Genomic DNA, 21,843 nt, shown 5'->3' with positions numbered 1-21,843 from the left:
TAAATACATAAATAATTGTGATAATGAAAAAATAAGTAGCCAGAGATGAATTATTGTTTAATATTTTCAATATTCGAACATTTTACAAATTTACCTGTTTTCAAAATTTATTTCAAGTTATTGCTACTTTTTTGTGAGTGAGATACAATTCATACGCAGCATATGTTAGAAGAATTATTCATAGTAAATAGCATTTCTTCCATTTCTAGATTTGTTTACCGTTATTATTTATCGGTTGTTTGCAGCATTGTCCATGTACGAGAGACTCGTTTACCAACAATCATTGCTCACATCGGCGTCGGTGTATCCATATTGATGCTGCCGTCTCCGCTGAAATACATACCGAAATCTGTGTTGAACGGCCTCTGGATCTACCTGGCACTCCAGACCTTCATCGGCAACCAGTTCTTCGAACGGATGACCCTTTTCTTTACCGAACAGGTGCGTCCTAAGACTGAAAGCTTCAGCCCTGTGCGGGCGCTCCGGGGCTGAGCGACCTCCAACCGTACACTGCGCCGGCTTAATCTTTCAGCCCAGTGCGTCTTTCAGCCGAATAAAAATGCCGGTGATATCTCTTCACAAGTTTACTATTTTACATGATTTCTCGATCATAAGCGGCACGGATGGTATTTTGTTTTGTACACTCACTGAAGTCGGAATCCACACCACGTGACTCTACTTTCTGAAAGTTCCGTTGAGCACATGCTTGCAAGTATGAATACGATGAATATCGATCGCAAAATTCTGACTATGGCTGTTTTTCGTTTGAATGTTAATTATAGGATATTCAAAGTGTCAAAAACACAAATTTTCTATTTTTAAAATTGTCCGTCTTGAAAAGGAATTATACGCAAACCTGTTGAGACATCAGCTAAAAAGTCCAATGAAAAACTGCTATTGAAAGTTTGAAGTCCTGTATTTCACAGCCAAAGGGCGCACGCTGGCACCACCGACGGCATTTTAAAAATGATAGCGCCACACCGAGCCACCAACATATATTTTTTGTTCTTTTACCGTACCCGCAGTCAGCTTACCCGACAAACCACTACGTCAGACGAATACCCCAGAAGTGGATGCATATCTTCACGTTGATCGAGATACTTCTCCTGGTCATACTCAGCTGCTTCGGCTTGTCGTCTATCGCTTACGTCAAGATGACCTTTCCAATTATATTACTGCTGTATATTCCTGTAAGGTAGGTGCAGAGGTGATAGGTCGCATCGAGGGTCAACACGATTAACCTGCATTCAAGTTGTGGGTGGAATACACTTTTGAAGCCAAGTCAGGTTTCACCTTTTAATTTGATTAATAGTTAAGATTACGTTTCTTTAATGTGGAAATTCCATCTCACAACATAAATTATACAACTTACAATAGATAATGTGTTATCACATGCAAATCAATAAATATTCAATTCTTTCAATAAAAGTACTATTGTTATAGACACAATCTGAAAATTATTAAATGGGGAAAAATTCAGGGAATGGATACGGGACAATATAAAGGCATTTCACTTACGAGGACTATGTAAAAATAGGGTTGCGTAAACTAAGCTATTTGAAAGGCATATTTTTGTACGGTTACGTCAGCTGCCGGCACACATAGAAATGGCGCCATATTATATGACGTCACAGCTTACTCTCGATTTCTCACTTGATCTGAAAAAGAAAATTGCAGAGAACCGGTTTATAGCAGGTGACGCGATGTGTATATCTCAATCCCCTCGAAGAATTTCTACGTTTTGTTCTGTTCTTATGTATGGAAACTTCAATAGGTTGACGTTGTGTAATAGTGCTGGTAACCAACAGACTAAGCTGTCCCCTCTCCGTAAAAAAGACGTACTTGAAAAGGCTAATTTCACAAAAAAACAAGTGCCGTATACAATAGTGCAATATGAGACAGTCTAGCTGCCGATTTGCAGTTCCATTTTGATACACTAATTACATTTTTGCTAATAGGGCGATGGACGCTTTGAATTTAGCCTACCATATGTCTGTTCATTATTTATTTATTCATTAGAAGCGACGTCGTGTCTGCTTGGCTGATTTGTACATGTCGCCTTTGTTAGTTTAAATATGTATATATATATATATATATATATATATATATATATATATATATATATATATATATATATATATATATATATATATATATATATATATATATATATATATATATATATATATATATATATATATATACACACATAGATACAGTGCGACTGTGTTATATCGCCTTTACCATTTTGTTTAATACTAGTTCTTGATGGTTACATTTATCGTTGTCGTTGTGACAATGCAAATTGCCAGAATTGAATGTTAAATATTTAAAATATATGACAACTGCAGCTCCCATGCAATCTCTTACCGCGTCCTTACCAGTAACAATATTGTTTGTTTTTCATCTTGTTGATTTCAGACAACTTTTGATACCAAAGATAATTTCACCACGGTATTTGCAATGGATCGATGCTCATTAGAGCAGTACCAGCCATCTTTATCGGAACGAGGAGGTCACAAAGGCCAAGTTGTTTTCTCCCAGCAGAGAGAGTGCCCCGTTATATTTGCCAGACGTTTGCCATTCTGCAATATATTGCCTTAACGCACACGCCATCGTTGGCGGGATCGCTTAGTTACCGTCGTTTTTATAGTCGAAAGTTGTTAGGAGCAGAGTAACATGAAACCTTAAAATTGCCGACATATCTGACAAAATCGTGAATATAATTATATCATCTTTAACAATGCACCAGTTTAGGAACCTAACTATCAGTGGGACGTAGCGTGTTTATTTCACACACTCGCCATTTACTTTATGTGCTTTTCAGTACGGGTAACGGTTTTAATGATCGACATTTTGTTTAATTACCTTCATTTCAAAACTAACATGAAGCGTGTTTATTTAAGTGACGTGTTGGCACTTTTTCCTACTGTCACTATTGTTATCTTTATACTTCAAGCATTATATAATCGTTTTGTTGCGTTTTTATCATGTACAAATAAAACGACACAACATTCAGATCATGTTCACCGCAGAAAATCGCGGAGCTGTTTACGATGGGCAGTTGCAGGACTTGATTGTCAAACTCTAGGGTAATGGCCATCCAGACTTCTTCCAGAATTTTCAGGTAACAAAATGAGAAAAGCCGTTTCCTTTTCTCGGCACCAAGTATATTTTTGTAATCGTGTTTTGTAAGTTGAAATGAAAAATAAAATGCACATGCGCAATAAACACATTAATGCTTTAATCATTAGGGAATATTATATTAAAAATATAAATATATATATATATATATATATATATATATATATATATATATATATATGTATATGTGTATGTAGGTACGTATGTAAGTATGTATGTATGTATGTATGTATGTATGTACGTACGTAAGTATGTCTGTGTGCATGCACGCACGCACACAGATGTATGTTACCCTGTGAATGTCTTCTTCTTGTAAACATGGTAAATACTCCCTTGTACAAGTCAGTGTACATCAAATATGTCATACAAGATAGCACGCTTTTTATTCGCTAAAATCTAATTCACTTAATCTTACAGTAAACAAGTAGAACAACAACAACAACAACAACAACAGGTTGTTTTTCTTTCACCTTGTCCTTGCCACGTCAAATATAAATAACGATGCAGTGCGGCAATGCAGCTGCTTTGTTATTCATAATCTTAACAAATTAAATTAGAATTGACAATGAAACCACGGAGGACTGACAAAGACATTTTTCATCTCATGGTTTATGTATCACAATGGCATCATCACCCTCCTAACTCAATGCAGTCCCGTTGCCCACAACTTTCCCGGCGGTTTGTGTGGTGGGGAATTTACCTTTCTCAAAGCACACTCAAGTTATAGGCTACGGGATGTCTGTACTGCAGCGACATCAATAATCACCGGCCAAAGGTAGGTACAAGGTATATTTCATGTGCAGATCTTCCAGAAAATTCCAGAACATTTCCCGCGTTTGTATTCATGATTGCAATAAACTGCCAATGGTACGGAATTTTGACCTCGTATACAACCAGTTCATTGGGGAGTGGTAAATTGGAAAAAACAATCAACAAATGTCCTCGGCAAGTTAATGCCAGCATAAAACATTGTGGTCTATTTCAGTCTGTGTTATGTTTTGAATGAGTGACAACGCGTTAACATGTACACAAGGTCAAGTCCTACCGGCGAGGTTGAGATTTAGTACATCAGCGAAGTACACTTATTTTTCAAGTGTAGCTGCCGTACAATGAATATAGCCGATATCATGTTTTCATTTCAACAATGCCGTTCGGTATGCCCTATTTCTCAGATACGAAATAAAGGCTATTCGTCGATTTGCAGAACGCGTTAAGGTAGTATGCGCCTTAAACTTTTGCTCAAAATTTCAACCATTCTGTTTCAAAGTCAAGAATAAAAATCGGGGGTCACCATCCAAATTTTCGTGCAAGGGAAACAAATAACCCAAGATTTACCGATATTTGAAATTCAAATGTCTATGAAGAAAAATCGAATTTCGAAACACTTAACCATTAAAACGTCTTTTTTTACACCAAGAGCTTTAAATTGAACTCCCACAAGTGGTAAGCTTAGATCAGAAGAGAATTGCAAAAGTTTGAGAACGAGAATATCTGTCGCAGAGTGCTTCATTTTACCATTGTTGATCGGTAGAACCACAGAGGAACATAGACTGTCTATGTTTCTCTGTGGTAGAACGCGCTATATACCCCTACATTATGCCCAGGCTACTATAAGTAAACCTCATAGCCACGCCATAGAATCACCATTTCAGGAGGAGGATTTCAGGGGCGTATTTTTGACAAGAAACAGCCATTATTCTCTTCATGTTGATCTAATTCACACAAAGTATTGGTCATCTATTGAACTTTAAAGGCCATGAAAACATTGCCTTCGATTAAAAAATCATCGGGAATGTGCCTATACCAGCTGGTTTTGAGGTCTTAAGGTATTGAAAATGTCGTTGGTAGTGATTTGTGCGCCTCAAGATGATAATTTCACAAATGCTTGGAAGGAAAGTATCGACATTTCCAGCCTGCTGATGAGAGAAAACGTTCCTTCAGCAGAAGAAGGCCCTATTGTTTCATGAATGAACACTACGCCCGCCATAAAGTGAACGTATCAAACTCTCGCTCCCACTTTATTAGGTTAAAAGATATTTAAACCCCTTTCAAAATTATCATAGTGACAAGGGTCATTATGCAAATATTTGAATTACACAAGCCAATTACCCTTTTTGATTTTTAATTTAAAATTGGTGGCAATTTCCAGGTAAACCCGATTTGGGGAAAAATAATTTTTCAGTCTTTACATTAACGAGGCTCAATCCATAACATTCTAATTAGATCGAAAATCTGTCCCGATGTCCTGTTCGATAGAGCTCAAGCACTAAAAGAATCCCGGATGAAAATTGAAAATGAAATTCCTGCAAAATCATGTTGTTCGAAAATACTAAACACGAGGTTATTTTATTGAAAACTAAAAACGATCCGACCAGTCAAACAGATCCAATTGAGCTTTTCATTCCGTCATCTGCAACGTTCACTCAAGTTTGCTGTCACATTTATGTGTAAGATTCTTTAATTTTCTAAACTGAGAAGGTGAGGTCTTGAACTTGCGTGGACGGGCTACCAGTAGACTTTATAAAAGCGGCACGGCCTAAGTTATATGCCTCTTTAACAAGGTAAGTTGTGTTAGAGTTAGGACAAGTAATAGAAGTTATGAATGAGACGTTTTCGTATAAAAAGGACCAGTAAACAACGTTTTAAAATAGTTTGGATGTAACGATGAATATCTGGACTCAGAATAAACAACAATCTTTCATTTGCATAGAAATAACACGGGTTTCTATTTATATCAGCTAAAAATTTACACTATGCAAAAATCTTGAAACAGGCGGGTCTGTCACCACGCGTATTGGACACCTGTCATCCCCTCGCTGTCTTAATTTTAAACAAGAGGTTTTGTTTTCTGTTTTTAATTAACTAAAACTGTAATTTTTACAGGTATGTTTTTGTATTCAAATAATGTTAACAATGTAATGAGACGTTACTTTCTGGCGGTCCCCCGTATCAAGTTTCCAAATAAACACAGTTATGATATCGAGGGATTGCACAAGATGAAAATGTTGACTCGACGTACTGCAAAACGTGCCTTTTTTGCTCACGTGTTTACACACGTGAGCATATGTCGCAGCGATGTCTGTCTGTCTTTCTGTATGTGTGTCCGTGTGTCTGTCTGTCTGTCTGTCTGTTGGTCAGATATCTCAAAAAAGGCCTGTCAGATCAGAATCAAATCTGGTACATATATTCAGTTAGCAAATGGCAAGAACTGATTAGTTTTGGGTGGGTGTGGCTTGCATACTTTTTACTCATTTGCATAATTAATGATTTTAGAAAACACGGATATACATTAAAAACGACTACACACAATTTGATGAGATTTGCTACAAATGTTGATCACACCAAGATATATCAGCAGTGGGAACCATTAAGGGGTGACATGAAAGATAAATGCTAATTTGCATATTTAATGAACTTTCCTAACTAGGGATATATGTCTGATTTGACTCGATCAAAATTAACCAAACTTGGTATGTAAATTAAAGATACTATGATTTAACATTATTGAAAGTCGTTAAGCGTTTTAACTTCAGCCAATTCCTGATTTGCATATTTCATGAACTTTGTTAATTAGGGATATATATTTGAAATGACTGGACCAAAGTTGATGAAACTTGCTACATGTATTGAAGCCACTATGATACAACATTTTTGAAAGTCATTAAGCATTTTTACTTCAGCCAATTCCAAATTTGCATATTTAATGAACTTTCCTAATTAGGGATATATGTCTGATTTGACTCGATCAAAATTGACCAAACTTGGTATGTATATTAAAGATACTATTATGTAACATTATTGAAAGTCATTAAGCGTTTTAACTTTAGCCAATTCCTAATTTGCACATTTAATGAACTTTGCTAATTAGGGATATATATTTGAATTGACTTGACCGACGTTGATGAAACTTGCTACATGTATTTCGAGCTACTATTGTACAACATTTTTGAAAGTCTTTAAGCAAATTTACTTCAGCCAATTCCGAATTTGCATATTTAATGAACTTTCCCGATTAGGGATATATCTGAATTAACTTGATTGTAGTTGTTGAAACTTGCTATATACATCAAAGATACTGTGATATAACATTATTGAAATTCAAAAGACACTTTTACTTCAGCCGATTCCTTATTGGCATATTAAATGAGTTTTCATAATTAGGGATATATATCTGAATTGACTTAATCAAAATTGATGAAACTTGCTATGTACATCAAAGACACTATAATACAATATTATTGAAAGTCATTAAGCATTTTCTCTTCAGCCAATTCCTAATTTGCATATTTAATGAACTTTCCTAATTAGAGATATTTATCTGAATTGACTTGACCAAAGTTGACTAAACTTGTTACATATATTGCAGATACCACGATACAACATTATTGACAATCATTAAGCATTTTTACTTAAGTCAATTCCAAATTTATATATTTAATGAACTTTGCTTATTAGGAATATATACTGGGATTTACTTGATCAAAGTTGGCAAAACATGCTATGTACATTGATGATTATACCTGGTTAAAACAATATCGAAAGTCATTTAACATTGTCATTTCAGCTAATTTATAATTTGCATATCAAATGAGCTTTCACAGCTTGGCACATATGGCTTGAAGGACTTGGCCAACGGTAATTACACTTGCTATGTAAAATGGTGATACAATGACAGCAGTCAAAGAACTTTAATATTTTTATTTCAGCTAATTACATATTTGTATACTTCATGACGTTTTAGAATTAATCGGCGATGATTATTGTTCATTATGTTGATCATAATACTTTCAATGAAGTTGCAAACATGTGGCAAAGGTTCAAATTTACACATAACTGCAATATATAATGAAACACGTGAGCATTTCCAGTTCATATCTGGTTATAGCTAGCATCATTTTCGGCTAGTTTAGCTAAGTCTGTCGATTCGCTAAATGAAGATGCTGCTGATTTAAAATTGTCCCTATATTTACTTAGGCTAGGGTGTCTTGTTAGCTAAATCACAAACCTCGTGATTGCAACGAAAAGCCAAAAATACTTAACAGCATGCAGGCTAATTTAAAACGTTTTACAGTATTTGATGCAGATGGCTGTGTCACGCGGGCAAAAACGTGCTAGCTGTTTATCAAAGCCATAATTTATTGGGATATTTCATTGTCGGTTGGGATATTACCCGACCGTGGCCATTTGTGTACGATACTACCAGGGGATTATGGTTGGCAGCCTGCCACCAGGCCCGCAATCATCTCCCTTGGCCCGGCTACATATATTCTCACCAGGGATTCCTAATCCAAAAATCTACTAGTATCAAAAGCCTTTTCCTACTTTTTACATTGCAAATTGTATTGTACTTGTAAACAAGTGTGTGCAGCTTCGCTTTTCTTTTTTTATTTCTTCTAAACCGTGCTTTACAATCACAGAGAAACCAGGATAAACGAATAAATAGATAAAGGAAAAAAAAATTAAAAAATATAACAGAAAACGATAAGTTGAACAAGAATTGAAATAATTGACTGAAAACCATTTGCACAACATCCAAGATTGGACGTCGGTATAACTACTAACTTATTAAAACGTTAATTAAGTTCACGCAATTAACCTCATCTTCGTAGGGTGACTTCCCAGAAGTCATCATTGGCAGCACTGGCCCGAGCACTTTTCCCTTTGATTGTACAGTTTGTGGCACAAACTAAGCTTATCGGAGAGTTTTTTTTTATACCAGCGTCGCTTCGTTTTAACTTTAAAAACAACAATGCAAACGACAGAATCAAACATTTCCGTGTATGTTTGGAAGGAAACGGTTTTTAATTAACTTACTACGGGTAAATTTCTGCCGATTGTCTAACCTGATGAGGAATTTCGACCGAATTGCTCGATGTATTAAAGAACCGGCTGCGAAATCAGGTGCAGCTCATCGTGGAGGGCGATAATCTGTCGATACCAGACATACTTTCACTCTGCGCACGCGCACTTGATTGAACTAGATTGCAAATTCTGTACCCACATGCATTGTTATTTACTGGCGAACTGTAGTAACGTTATGTTTCGTAAAGACCGCTAGTTTCAACCTCCACGTAACCTGCCCAATCTTTCTCAATAGGTCGATGTAACAGCTTCCTACTGAAGGTAAGTCCCTAATTTGACGTAAAATAGACCAGATGTGTTATACTTTTGTAATTAATGCCGATGTTTTTAACAACAGTTGGAAGTTGGATCGAGTACACACGAGCCTCTATTCATGGCCGTTGCACCCTGTCAGTAGGATATTTTATGTACCAGCATTGAAAAGTGTCCCCAAAAGCATGCCCTCGACACGGTTAGATGGGCAGTACTGACTATTGTCAATGAATAAATCAACTGTCAGTTTATGTATCTGTTGTTCACTGTTGATCTACGGTGATTTGAAGTATTACTTTCGAACACAACATGTATCTTTGGCCGTTTATAGACAAGGCGTCCTCACCGCGTGATATGTCCTTAATCCTTTGTTATTGTTTCCGCTGTGTGGGTAGGACAGCTGTTTCCCGTGTTCATCATGGGGTGTTCCATTGGTATAATATCCCAGCCGAGCACAGTATGTTGTTCAGCAAAATGCGTCATAAATTTGCTTCGGTAGTTAATCAGCCCCCTCTTTCCCAGTAACGCCAATTCGTTCGCACGTCCAGGTATAACTTAAAACTACGTTTCGAATTTTCGAGGGTTTTGGTCTCAGAGGCGGATAAACGTTTTCTGTCCGCCACCGTTCCCTAATACTACATCATCAATACTGTAGTTCGTACTTGGCCGTCGTTCTGTTGAGCACATGTGTATTTTAAGCAACCCCAAGGTCGCCCCACTGTGCTTCATCGAGCTACAGTTCCTGTAATTGAGTTAAACAAAAGTGCTGATGTCACGGTTGGGACAATGATGACGTGTGAACGATCGATAAGGTGCACTGTGTTGGTGTCGTGGGAAAGTCACTGAAGTCACGCGCTCAATGTGCCATAAGCTTACTTCGTTATCCAACGACGCCATAGTATTTGAATTTATGTTGCACCCATGAATACTTATATAATCATGATCGCCCCTTTTTCAATCAGTCAATTTTATATGATCAGGGTTTACAACGAATTGAATTTGAAACGTGAATTTAGCCTCAAGTGGTCGATTGCATGGTGTCTTGCATGTAAAAGGCTGTCCAAGGTACACCTAGCTGTTAAAACCGTCTTTCGAGTGTTTGGTTTACTTTTTACGTGTTTTATTTTAGCCCCGCGAAAATAATATCTGAAATACATGTCATATTTCATAATGGGACGAAACATCTTTCAGTTTTCCCAGCACAATCGTCATCAGTAGAGCCGTTACGCTGAAGGCGTGAGGGCTAAGTTTCCCGTGAGATTTTGTCTCCGGGGCTAACAGCTTCCAATTCTCACCTTTCACTCAACAATAACGAGGCACCTGGGAATCACACTGGAAGAGTCACACTGCCAAACAATGGTCATTGTCTCACGTCGTAAAGCTCACCAAAGACACAGTGGCGTTGGCTGTTTTTCCAGTAGAATTGAAACAAACTTCGCAACATAAAACATGACACAAATATCGTCGTCAAAAAGCTAGGAGGTTATTATTGACAGAGATTCACTCAGGTGTAGCGTGGAGGTACCATGGGTGTAGGTATAAATTCATGTAATGCGACTCTCTCAAAGGTAGGGGACTCGATCCCAGGGATCATTTGGCAAGGCAATCTGACTTATGAAACAGGCCTTTAAGTGGTGTCATTGCGTCCCCGCCCCGCCCAACAGAGTGAGTAAACGTCAAAGGTGATAGGGCGGCCATTAAAATATCATGCTAGACTGTTACACCATAGAAAACAGAAGTGCATCTACTATCTATTGTTACAACACTCTTTTTGTACCTCCATAGTTACACCTTGGTAAATAACTATTTATGAGCTTTGACAAAGAAAGGATCACCGTGCCGCGGAGAAAAACAAATACTTCAGTTTTATTTGGAGAAAGGCTGGCGTAGACGTCGCCTCCTGTTCACGTCACGTTCGGTCGATATCAAGATCGTTACTCATTCCCCTAATAATTGTCAAAGTTAAACTAGATTTCTCTTCTTATTCTAAAAAAAACGACTCACAAAACGAACAAAAAACAATCACCCCCAAATATAACAATAAAACCGATCCATGGTATTAAGAATTACCCTTTTACGGATGTTTGATTAAGGATTAAAAGACATACTTTCATGTAACCACGCTTTCGCCTGTATCGTAACATTTTGCACGACGCCAGACAACACAAACTGTGACCGTCCAGTCCCAAGCCGAACCACCCAGCACACTGCTTCACTTTTTTTTCAGCAAAAAGCCCTAACATACCACCAGCGCCACCAGTATGCAGTTCCCAGTCAGTGAGTCGACTGAAAAAGGCAGCAATTGCACTGATCTGCGAGGGATGTCAATCACTTTCCGAAGGTGAACTTCGTGTTTTGAACTATTTTGGAACCAAGGCGTAAACTTGTCGATTGTGTTTGGTCAGGTGCAATGCCCTCGCACTCGTTCGTTGAAGGGTTCAACGACCTCTCCAAGTATCACCGGCCAGAGCCCTAAATATTTGCTTTAGCTTTTATATTTAAGAGGAAGTCTTCCATCCCGAATGAATATATGACACTCTGCGGATTGAACCTCGTTTGTTGAAGTCCGAAAGCAAAAATCTCCGGTACTGTTTGGTGTTTTATCGCCACTTGTTTTGTCGTAACCTGTTATTTTGAAGGACGTGACACTATAGTCTGTGTTTATTGAGTCGCTCTCCAATTGGCTTTGTGGCGAACAAAGACATTTCTTTGGCAACCCTAGAAAACTCCCATTGCTCCTCGCTGGTAAACATTGAACATCGAGAGTCTGTTTGTCCATGGTCGATGGTCCATGGTCAGTCGTAGTGTCACTGCTCGTGTTTTCCCTGGCAGCGGTTCATATCTGTGCAGGTAAGAATATTACGTTCTCACGAGGTTTCGCGTTCAAGTGTGCGATCCCCGTACTCCATCGAAATCAATTCGGCCTCGTTATAACTCATACCAAACAAGTTAAACTCAGCCCCTGTTTCATCGCGGACGAATTTTACCACATAACTAAAATGAACTTGACTCGATGGTCAATGACGATAAAATGCTTCATATATTGTTCTCAACAATCCTAACAATCACACAGAAGAATACTTTGAAACATCAATGAGGTAACATGTAACCTACCCTGGAAGAGATGGACCCTCATTTGCAGTTGGAAATATACAAAGCATGTTTGAAATTTGTTTTCTTTCTGTTTCATTGCAATTTTTTGTCAGTCAAAACTTGTACGTGGCAGATTTCTATCTAATCATTATACATGTGCATCTCTTATCTCCCATTCGAAAAGTGCATCACTGAAACTGCGTGCAGCTATGGCACCCTGTTCACGCTAGCAAGCATTGTGTTCAATTTATCACAACACAGTCCCTCCACCCACATGGGTGGAAGAACTGTGCTCACAAAAAAAGAACTCGTAATTATAGTCGCTTTTTCAGTCGCGTTCAATAAAGTCTAGACTGGCCTCAATCACTTGGCTTTTCTCGGCAAGAGTTACTCAGTCACTGAGTTACTGGCTGGCCAAGGCGTTCACTTCACGATCTACGCAACAGCCTACCACTTAACGCGACAGTCTGAAGTTTACCACTTCAATCAATTCTGTCTTGATATTTTTATGCCCACAGACTTGAAACAAGTCTAAATAAAGTCGTTTTAGCCCATGTAGCGCAATCCCTCCATTGTCACGTCCCCGGTGTTACCCAGAACTCAATAAACAAGCGGACAAAGACGCATTCACCAACAAGCGAAGAGAGGGAATGTGTACAAAAATACCATGAGACAATTATAATAGGCCCACGCTATCCGTCGCTGTTATCGTCTGCAATCAATTCGTCTACGCCATCAGGCCAACCGTGGGCATACCTTTATGGTGTTGCAATAACCGAAAGGTGCTGATCCGGGGTTCTGATACAGTTCAAATTTCGACGTTTATGTGATGCGGTAAATTGTCAAACTTTCAAGTATTTAGCGTCTCAGATATCCGCACACATCTACACATCAACAAATATCTACCAGACTGGGCGTAAATAAGCGATTTCGTCACTGAATTGATGGGGTGAGGCTGTCAATGTTTGCTTTCTCCGAGTGTCGCTTACGTCATGGAGATATCTGCATGTTTCTTTTTATCGGCCACTCTGCGTGTGCGTTTTGCATGATAGTTTGTAGGTCGACAATTATGGTAAATTTAGGAGATGCCCTTGGGCAAAATTCAAATTGTGAACAGGAACGTGTCATGGACAAAAGAAAATTGATTGAAATGACACTAAATTTGTAATCGGAAATAGAATCCCTTCAATGTCAACAAGTAAAAGTTGGAAGATAATGACAAAAACAACACGTGCTTTCTTATAAAGTTGCAGAATTTTGTCAACAAAAGCGACTGATCGTGAGGCCTTAAACGACAATTGGTAAAATACAAATTTTGCACTTTTGTTTGTATTTTGAAAAAAGGGACGTGAGAACAGTCATTTGTAAAATTTAATCATTTTAATTTGGTATGATAATGAACTCTTACTGCACAAAGGCAAGATTAACTTATACCGCATTTTGTGATCTGTGCCGTATATAAACCTTAAGTGACATTTGCAGTCGTATTTTGTGATGATCCATTAGAAAAAAATACCAAATTTTACACCTGCTTTATATAGCATGATATCAGATACAGTAACTAATTTGACATTTATGTGAAAATTAAATCATGAAAAAGGTTAAGCCACTCGCAATTAAATATTCACAAGTGCGAAAATGCTACAGGACGCAAGAAGAATATCATGTCCAGGCTATTTCTTATTTTCTGTTACACGTTGGATTAATTTGGTTTGTCTTTTGAACACCCAAATCAACGTGTGGCCCCTGTTAGCCTGGGGTGAATGAGTCTCCTGAAAGGGCAGTGTGTTCAGTATTTGACTAAACCCATTCTCGAGATAATAGCATCACCCTTTCAGACTCCAGAGGGCGATACTAATGATTTCAATTATGCATGCCAAGCTTCTCGAAGGAGGCCCGAGTCGCGGCAAACGTGCGGTCGGAATCTCGAGTGAAGCTGTACTTAACAACTTAAACTGCTCATCCAATTTCCTAAACACCTCCACGCTTACCATCGATAAGAACGGGTTTCGGCCAAGCCATGACGGTGAAAGGATAAAAAAGATGAGAGGAAATGTTTGAGAGGGCGATGGAAAGTGGGAAAAGGTGATCCATTGATGACACCCTAATCGGTATACAGAAACAATACTCCATCTTCACATCGATATAAAAAACTTTAAACTTACATTTTGTTCGTAGTCTGTCGTTTGCGGCGCGCAAAAACGTGACAGGTGATATTAAAGACGTGCCGTCGACCGCACAGTACTTGTTCACAGTATTAGAACAGCCATTTGATGTGTTGTCAACTGAATACTTTGTATGTTGTGTGAAAGAAGAGTAGAGAAGAAAGTGTTCTTGTTTTCGATAACGATCATTTATTTTATTTATTGTTGCTTTATTTCGGACCTTAATACATGTCCATATATATCACAGAATAGGAAAAAAATGTATAAATGTACTGATTATGTTAAAAAACCTATACTTGCTCTTGGAATTAATTATATATTATTTACATGGCAAAATGTCAAAAGTCATTGCTGCGGTCCCTGTTAGGTAGAAGAGCCTCGGGGATAAATATTCTCAAATTTTTACTGTACTTTTGTTGTCTAGCGCTTATGGGGCTCATTTCGAAGCTCTTGGAGTAAGAAAAAATTTCAGCGTCTTGGTTTTTCGAAGTCGAAAATGTTATTTTTCTCCATAGAGCTAACGCCGGGATGGCAGCCATTTTGAATTTAAAATATCGGTAAGTTTTAGGTAATTCGTTCTCTGGTACCGTTGCGCGGTGATACCTGATTTTTATCCTTCATTTGGCGAGAGAATGGTTGAAAGTTTCATTGAGAAAAGTTTCAGCAAAAGCTGAAGTCTTGTACTTTCGAGGCGCATGTTACATGTAGCTTAAAATGCGTCGTCTTGTCCGTGGAATGAAATATCCTATAACGTACTCTACCCAGAAACTTGTCAGCATTGAAAAGTATCCCTAGGATCCATTTCTATTCAGCCAGAACGAAGGAGTCCAAGAAACAAACATATGAGTGGCACAAGAAGGGATGAGCCCGTTGTTATGCACTTACATTCGAGATTGCTTGTCCCGTAATGCGACACCTTGCAACCGAAATATTGGTTGCGTGTCTCGTCGCTCCATGGTACAGTCGTCTGTAGTATATGTCCGTTTCACTCGACCCGCCCGGCAAAATAGTATGGGAGTTACAGTTTGGTAAAGCCACTGGTTTAACACTTTCAGGTTTAAAGGTTTGCTATTGGACATTTTGCTTATCGACTGTTACTTAGTTTTCCGTTTTCTTTCTTTTCCAATAACGACGGAGAAAGTACAACAACGATGAAAGAAGCAATAGTGTAATATATATCACAATTATTTTCGTCTCGATCTGTATCAAAATGTGTGGCCTTCACTTGTGTTCATTATGTTTTGCGTTCACGTACAGCTGTCGGCTAGAAGTTAATAGTGTTAGCGAATGACCTGTATACGTGTATCCCCCGGCACACAAATTATCGACCGCAAAGCATCGTTGGTAATCTCGCGTGATAATTTATAATCGTGCATTTTGAAAAAGTACCGTTGAGATCCTACACACTTTGGTTCATTTTATTAACCATATTCCCCAAACGTCGCATCCATTCATAAGACTATGTTGTAGCTAAATTTATAGGTGTAATTTTTAAAAATACCCCAAATGCAATGATCGGAACAGACATGCGGCGATTGCTGATAACTGCATCATTACACCGGACGATAATACCTTAAATTTTACCGCAGATGCTTTCATGAATACACAACAATCAAACATATTGCTTTTGTCTCACCTGCCTAGAATATCCCTATTTCCACCGTGACGGCGTGGAAAGGAAATTTCTGTTTAAATGTCAATATAGACAAAAACTAATTTGTTCTTATGTTCAAATTTCAAATTATAAAAAGCTTAGTATGAGTAATAGTCTTATCACTCTAAGAACACTCAAATTTAATGCTGTTTACACGTTTTAATAATTTAAAAGGTAGACATCTCAAGATGAGCATAAATTACAAGACGCTCATTTAGCTCGAGACTTGAAAAGGCAAGTAGTTGTAGCGTTGATCCTTGTTGCCACCGTATTCCGTGTTGTCTGTAAAATGTGCATTGTGCTTCTAATTCCCTAGCACGTTAAAACACTTTTATTGCTTAGCTTGTCAACACAGTGTTATTGCGTGTAAAATGCACTGGTATTATTACAGTTTAATTTTAGTTCTGACCAGAATTTACCCGACAACGATGCAGTTACACATGTGAAGATTGATCTAACGAGCTGAATACATCCTTTTGGGAGTAGAACCATGAAATTTACTGGCCCTCTAAAACGACGCGAAAATCTAACCGTGGACGCACAATGAAACTCTTATATCGTGCACTTTGAGTACATTTTTGATCGGAATCAGACTAGACACGTCGTACACAGCTGTTTTTGTAATGAATTATGATCCTATACATTCTAATTTAGTGTGCAATAAAACATATCTCTTGTTTCTAATCGAATTGTACCAGGGTTGCCATACGTTGTAGTATGTGCATGAACCGTAGCGTGCTTTAAGGTCAAGATATGGAATCTTTAATTGTATCTAAGAAGAATGATATATTAAGCTTGACTTAAACTATTCCCAGTACCCTGACTCCCTAACTAATTAAAAAAGTCCGAAGCAGTAAGACTTTCAATTAATGATGGAACAACCCGAGAAATTAAAATTTATCGAATCGACTCATTTTCAATAATGTATTTAAATACCAGTAATTATGTAATGTTAAATATATAAAAATGATTTGTAGCTTATATTTTTCCATTATGTTTCAATATTTTAAACTATTCACCAGTAATCTGTCATGTATAAATATATAACAATGATTTGTGGGCAATATAGAATAATATTAAATGCAAGATAATGTATATTCGTTGGCGTATTTTAGTTTCTGCCGATAAGGAAGATTAAGTATTCATTTAAGGAGCTGTTCGTACCATCATGAATCAGCCTGCTTTAAATTATTTAATAAGGCAGTTTGTTTTGATCTGTGGAGGAGCACAACCACCGTTCTAGGATGAACAGACGTTCTGCGTTTTTGACTCTGGTTATGGAGGATAAATCACTGCTGTGTAACCCGTTCGCGAGTCTCAACTCTGCCGCATCTATGATGAACTGATCGCAGACTTTCCCAAACTCGAGAAAATAGGGGTGACAACGTTTTACTTTTATTACTTTATAGTCCAAAGTATTTTCCTCATAAATTTCTTCTCCTGGTCATCACCGTATCTATTTTAAGGATCATATTAATTTATGCCAATCTTTGACAAAACCAGTATCTACCGAGGTATTAGTGTTAAGATTGTAATTTCCAGAAATTAAAAGTTTAAACTTTTGCTAAAACGTCCCCAAAGAACAGTTAATTTTGGAAATCAAACATAAAAATCGGGGGACATCGTGTAAATCGTTAATAGAGAAACAAATTATTTACTGGAACTTGAAATTCAAAATGGCCGGGGGGGGGGGTAATTTTTCTGTTTTCACAAAATTATGAAAACTTAATTCATTACATGAGCTTCAAAATGAACCCACCCAAACAGATGGTAGACCAAAAAGAATTGTAAAATTTTTAGAGTCCGAATCTGCTCCCGAGGCGCGTTCTACTTTAATGATGCCAATACACTTAACAGCTTGCGTGGAGCATTTTGCGGAATTTGTGTTTTCGCATTCCAACGCCGAAGAAGGACGTGGACAGAGTGTATTTCTCAGGAATAAGCATCTTTTTGCCCTGTTTCCGAGTTCGAACAGAAATTTAAATTGCACTAGAGACCAACTACCGAATTGAATAACGAATAGAATTACCGTCGTTATCCGGGAGACTTTTGTATCGGTGAATCATAAGTGGGTCAAATTCTCTACGTAATTGAAGCCTAACAATTTTCATGGCCATTCACGATATCGTGTACACCAAGTCGATGTTTATCTCCAAATAAAACAAATTGCGAAAGCATATTTTTGGGACACATCAGGGCATTGCGCGAAAATTCCCGGAAATAATTTTTTGGAAAGACTCGGCGTTATCATATGTGAAGCTTTCTCTTCTTGCCATTGTCCAGTTTCGATCGAACGTGTTCTTCGATTTGGAAGCCGTCACGCCCGAAGAAATTATGTCCTCGTGTTACTGGCTAATGGTTCCTGGGTTCTGATAAGTGCGTCAGATTTTGCTGAATATGCTGCTGCTGTTACGGTCCCGCTGTATCGATCGTGAGAAGCTAAATCATTGGCGAACTCTGTTTTTCAAAGCGGTACAGGCCTATTCATAGTTCTATTTTGCACGGCTTATGTTTGTTTAATAATAGCCCGGGCGCTAGTTATTTGTTTCTGCAGTTGCTTGATAACAACACCGCCGCCAGGAATTATGTTGTCGCACTATACTGTAGCCTATACGTTGTCAAGATAAGCAACAAAACATACTATATCTATAATATTTGAAAATTTCTTGTTTTGGCTGAACTATTCCTAAAAGTACAGCAATTCACCTGTTTTTCTTTTTCAATCATCGTGCACTCGTTGAGTCGTAGGCGCTCGTTCAGAGCGCATGCGTTCTGCCGCAAAGTGGTCGGAAGTTTAATCGACATGGACAGATTTTTATCATAGATTTCTGCATCACTTGACACACATAATGATTTTCCTTTATTTCAATAATTAACTAAGCGCAGTCATGATTTCCTCGTAATTATTGCTAGGGTGTCTACACGGACTATTAATCAGGAAAAATCACTGATGCTTAAGTAAGTAAACGTACTTTTTCGATGCCACTAGCAAGCCGCCATTTTGTTATGTACAAATGTACTTTCACGCTGCCATCTCAGACGTACCGGAACTTATCGATAGCCTAGTGCAAGAGTGACGTAACTAATGTTTTGGTCAAAATTAAGTTTTTGACAGTTTTTTTCCAGGAATTTGTGGGAATTTTTAGTTGAAATATAGTCAATATAACTGATATTGCAATAGGGACGTAACTTGAGTTACGACCCTTTTGCACTCGAAAATCAGTGCACTGACGACGTAACTCAATAGTTACGCCTGTTTAGCGCGGGAAAAAATGTAAAAAACATCAACCTGTACAAACTTCTTGTAATGATGATGCTCTTCGGGAATATTTTATTAAAAAACACAAAGCCAACCATTGCATAAGGGACGTAACTCATGTTATCGTATACCTACATTCATGTGCCTGTGTAAAGCTATGGGAGAAAGCGCCCTCAGATCCGTGCATTTTTTTACGTATCACGCCCCGGCCCGGTGCCCAAATATGGGCAATCGCGTGCATTTCTGAACTACCTTGATTCTGGTTACTATGCGCGTTGCTATCCGCAAACGTTCCAAAGCCAGCGCGAGATGAGGAGAACGTCTGCTCGCTCAGATCGTAGTTGCGCGTGGCGACAGTGGAGCCGCGCCTGTGACATAGACTTTTATTTTTAAATTGTAGTGAAATCCTGTGTACACTAAGTGCGTGCCTGTTCAGTATAAATTACAAGAAACTGAAGTCACGCTTTTGTCCTTCTTTCACCTCGATTTCAGCCTGGATCTCTGTTGGTCACGTATGTTGCTTTGCGCCATAGAGTGTTCTAGAATTCTGCAGGTAAACAAATGACGTCATTATGTATGTCAATCCGCGACGGGAAGCGGCCATCGCATTTATGAAAACTTGACACAAATGGCGATGAATTTTAGGTATCGCACGCTTTTTTCTCTCCTAAACAATGTTGAATATTATGTAAACTACATATTTATAATTCCATAAGGTATATTAAAAACCTTTACGGCCCTGATACGGCTTTTGCGGCCCTTGGTCGTACGGCGTACAGGCCCTCGCACGCTCGGGCCCTTCTGCCTTACGACCTCGGGCCGCAAAAGCCGTATCAGGGCCGTAAAGATTAATGACTTACGGCCTATAAAGGACGTAACTCATGATGAAATACGTCCTTTTTGCTCAAAACGCCAGTGCAAGATGGACGTAACTCCACATTTTTTCAATTTACATAAAGTGATTACACTATTATAACACTCATTTATGACATTTGATATATCTATGAAATTACCCTTTACTCATAAAACCATAACTGCAAACAAATTGAATTTTAGAGTTTGAGGCTTAACTCAGTTGGTTGAAAAACTGAGTTACGTCCCACTTGCACTTTGCCATCCGTATAGCTATCAAATTTGGCACAAGGATGGCGCATTATGGTTTATAATATGCATGTTGATTGGGTTTAATATATTCATGTATGCGTTCACGCCGATATTTCTTACAGGAAACAAGGATATTACACGGGTTGCATTTTCACGTCAATTTGTTTTTTGATCCAATCAAATACAGCCGTCAGGCGACCATTTTGTTACGTTTTTCTGGCGGTTCACACTCATATTTCAAATATACCTTCGCTAAATTTTTGTTTTCAAATTTGGAAGTATATAGTGATGTTCACTTGGATATTTTTATGCGACTTTATTAGGTCCGGTTGCAGTCATTTCAATTATTGATATCTATCGGTGATAATGGTGAATTAATGCACGAATTTGAATCCAAAGTCAAACTTCTCTTTCTATATTTTAACCGTTTACATACTCATTTTTCAAAATTTTCAGTGAACGTGTAATATAAAATTTACTTACTTTGGCGCAACTGGCGATAACGGAATGTTTGTCAAGTCATTCGTAAAAGCTGGTAGCATTACTCTTCATTCATTATGTCTAATGTCTTTCGTAAATGACAGGTTATAATAATTACGTAACCTGAGATCAAGGGAATATCATCACTTCAGAGGTGGGTCACGTGACTCGTGGAATGAATGGGTTCAAAAAATCCCGTTTTGCTTCAGCAACACGGGGAAATATTTTGTTCCCCTTGCATGCTTCGCTCATAAAGATTTCGCAGTTTCCTTAATTTTGCTTTGCTTTTTATTCCCCAGCCATTCACGAAAAGATAAACCTGGAAATCGATTTTGAATCTCAGCATGTCGCAGGTATCTGGGATTAACTTGATCGAAAACACGCCACCCGAATCAAAGACGGTTGAGGTTCAGACTGACAACGACGACATCGAACCTCTCAACCCTAGCAAATCAGAACCCAAGACTACTAGCCACGCAGAAACCAATGGCTTAGCACCAAGCTCAGTTGATAATGACACGGCACAGACTGCAGAAGGCGATGACGCGCATTTGAAGACGGGAAACGGATACGTGAACGAGGCTATGGTTATTGAACCGGAAGAAACTGCATCACCGAACGAGGCTGGTGCGTCCGAGCTACAGAACGGGACGGCCGCGGGCACCTCCGAAGCAGCAGACATGAACTCGCTACACGTTAAAGTCGATGAGAAAACGGGAAAGCCCGAGAGCTTCACAGGTAGTATAACTTAAATGTACATTTCCACAGTCATGCCACATCTATGGACAGACACATGATCACAAGTGCTTCAATATTTGTTCAACTTTAAA

General features: G+C 38.3%; 2 protein-coding genes across 12 annotated transcripts in view; both read left to right on the top strand.

Annotated features, from left to right (window-relative positions):
- Positions 1-3,247, top strand: part of LOC139120253 (solute carrier family 4 member 11-like) — a 35,707-nt gene extending 32,460 nt beyond the window's left edge. For all 4 annotated transcript variants that reach the window (XM_070684497.1, XM_070684495.1, XM_070684498.1 and 1 more), the window contains 3 exons: positions 246-441; positions 1,026-1,195; positions 2,422-3,247. In XM_070684497.1, coding sequence (XP_070540598.1) covers positions 246-441; positions 1,026-1,195; positions 2,422-2,482 — 427 coding nt within the window. In that variant the 3' untranslated portion in view covers positions 2,483-3,247. The remainder of the gene's footprint in view (positions 1-245; positions 442-1,025; positions 1,196-2,421) is intronic.
- A 495-nt stretch (positions 3,248-3,742) lies between these two features.
- The window catches only part of LOC139120249 (solute carrier family 4 member 11-like), a 47,938-nt gene continuing 29,837 nt past the window's right edge, over positions 3,743-21,843 (top strand). For 4 of the 8 annotated variants that reach the window (XM_070684486.1, XM_070684483.1, XM_070684484.1 and 1 more), the window contains exons 1-2: positions 9,088-9,267; positions 21,313-21,751. In XM_070684486.1, the coding sequence (XP_070540587.1) occupies positions 21,358-21,751 (394 nt within the window). In that variant the 5' untranslated portion in view covers positions 9,088-9,267; positions 21,313-21,357. Of the gene's footprint in view, positions 3,920-9,087; positions 9,268-11,961; positions 12,109-21,312; positions 21,752-21,843 lie in introns of those variants that run through there. The other 4 variants (XM_070684487.1, XM_070684485.1, XM_070684482.1 and 1 more) reach the window with 2 other exon arrangements.

Source organism: Ptychodera flava, chromosome 20 (genome assembly GCF_041260155.1).
Source record: "Ptychodera flava strain L36383 chromosome 20, AS_Pfla_20210202, whole genome shotgun sequence".
NCBI lineage: Eukaryota > Metazoa > Hemichordata > Enteropneusta > Ptychoderidae > Ptychodera > Ptychodera flava.
This window is presented reverse-complemented; position numbering and strand designations above follow the sequence as displayed.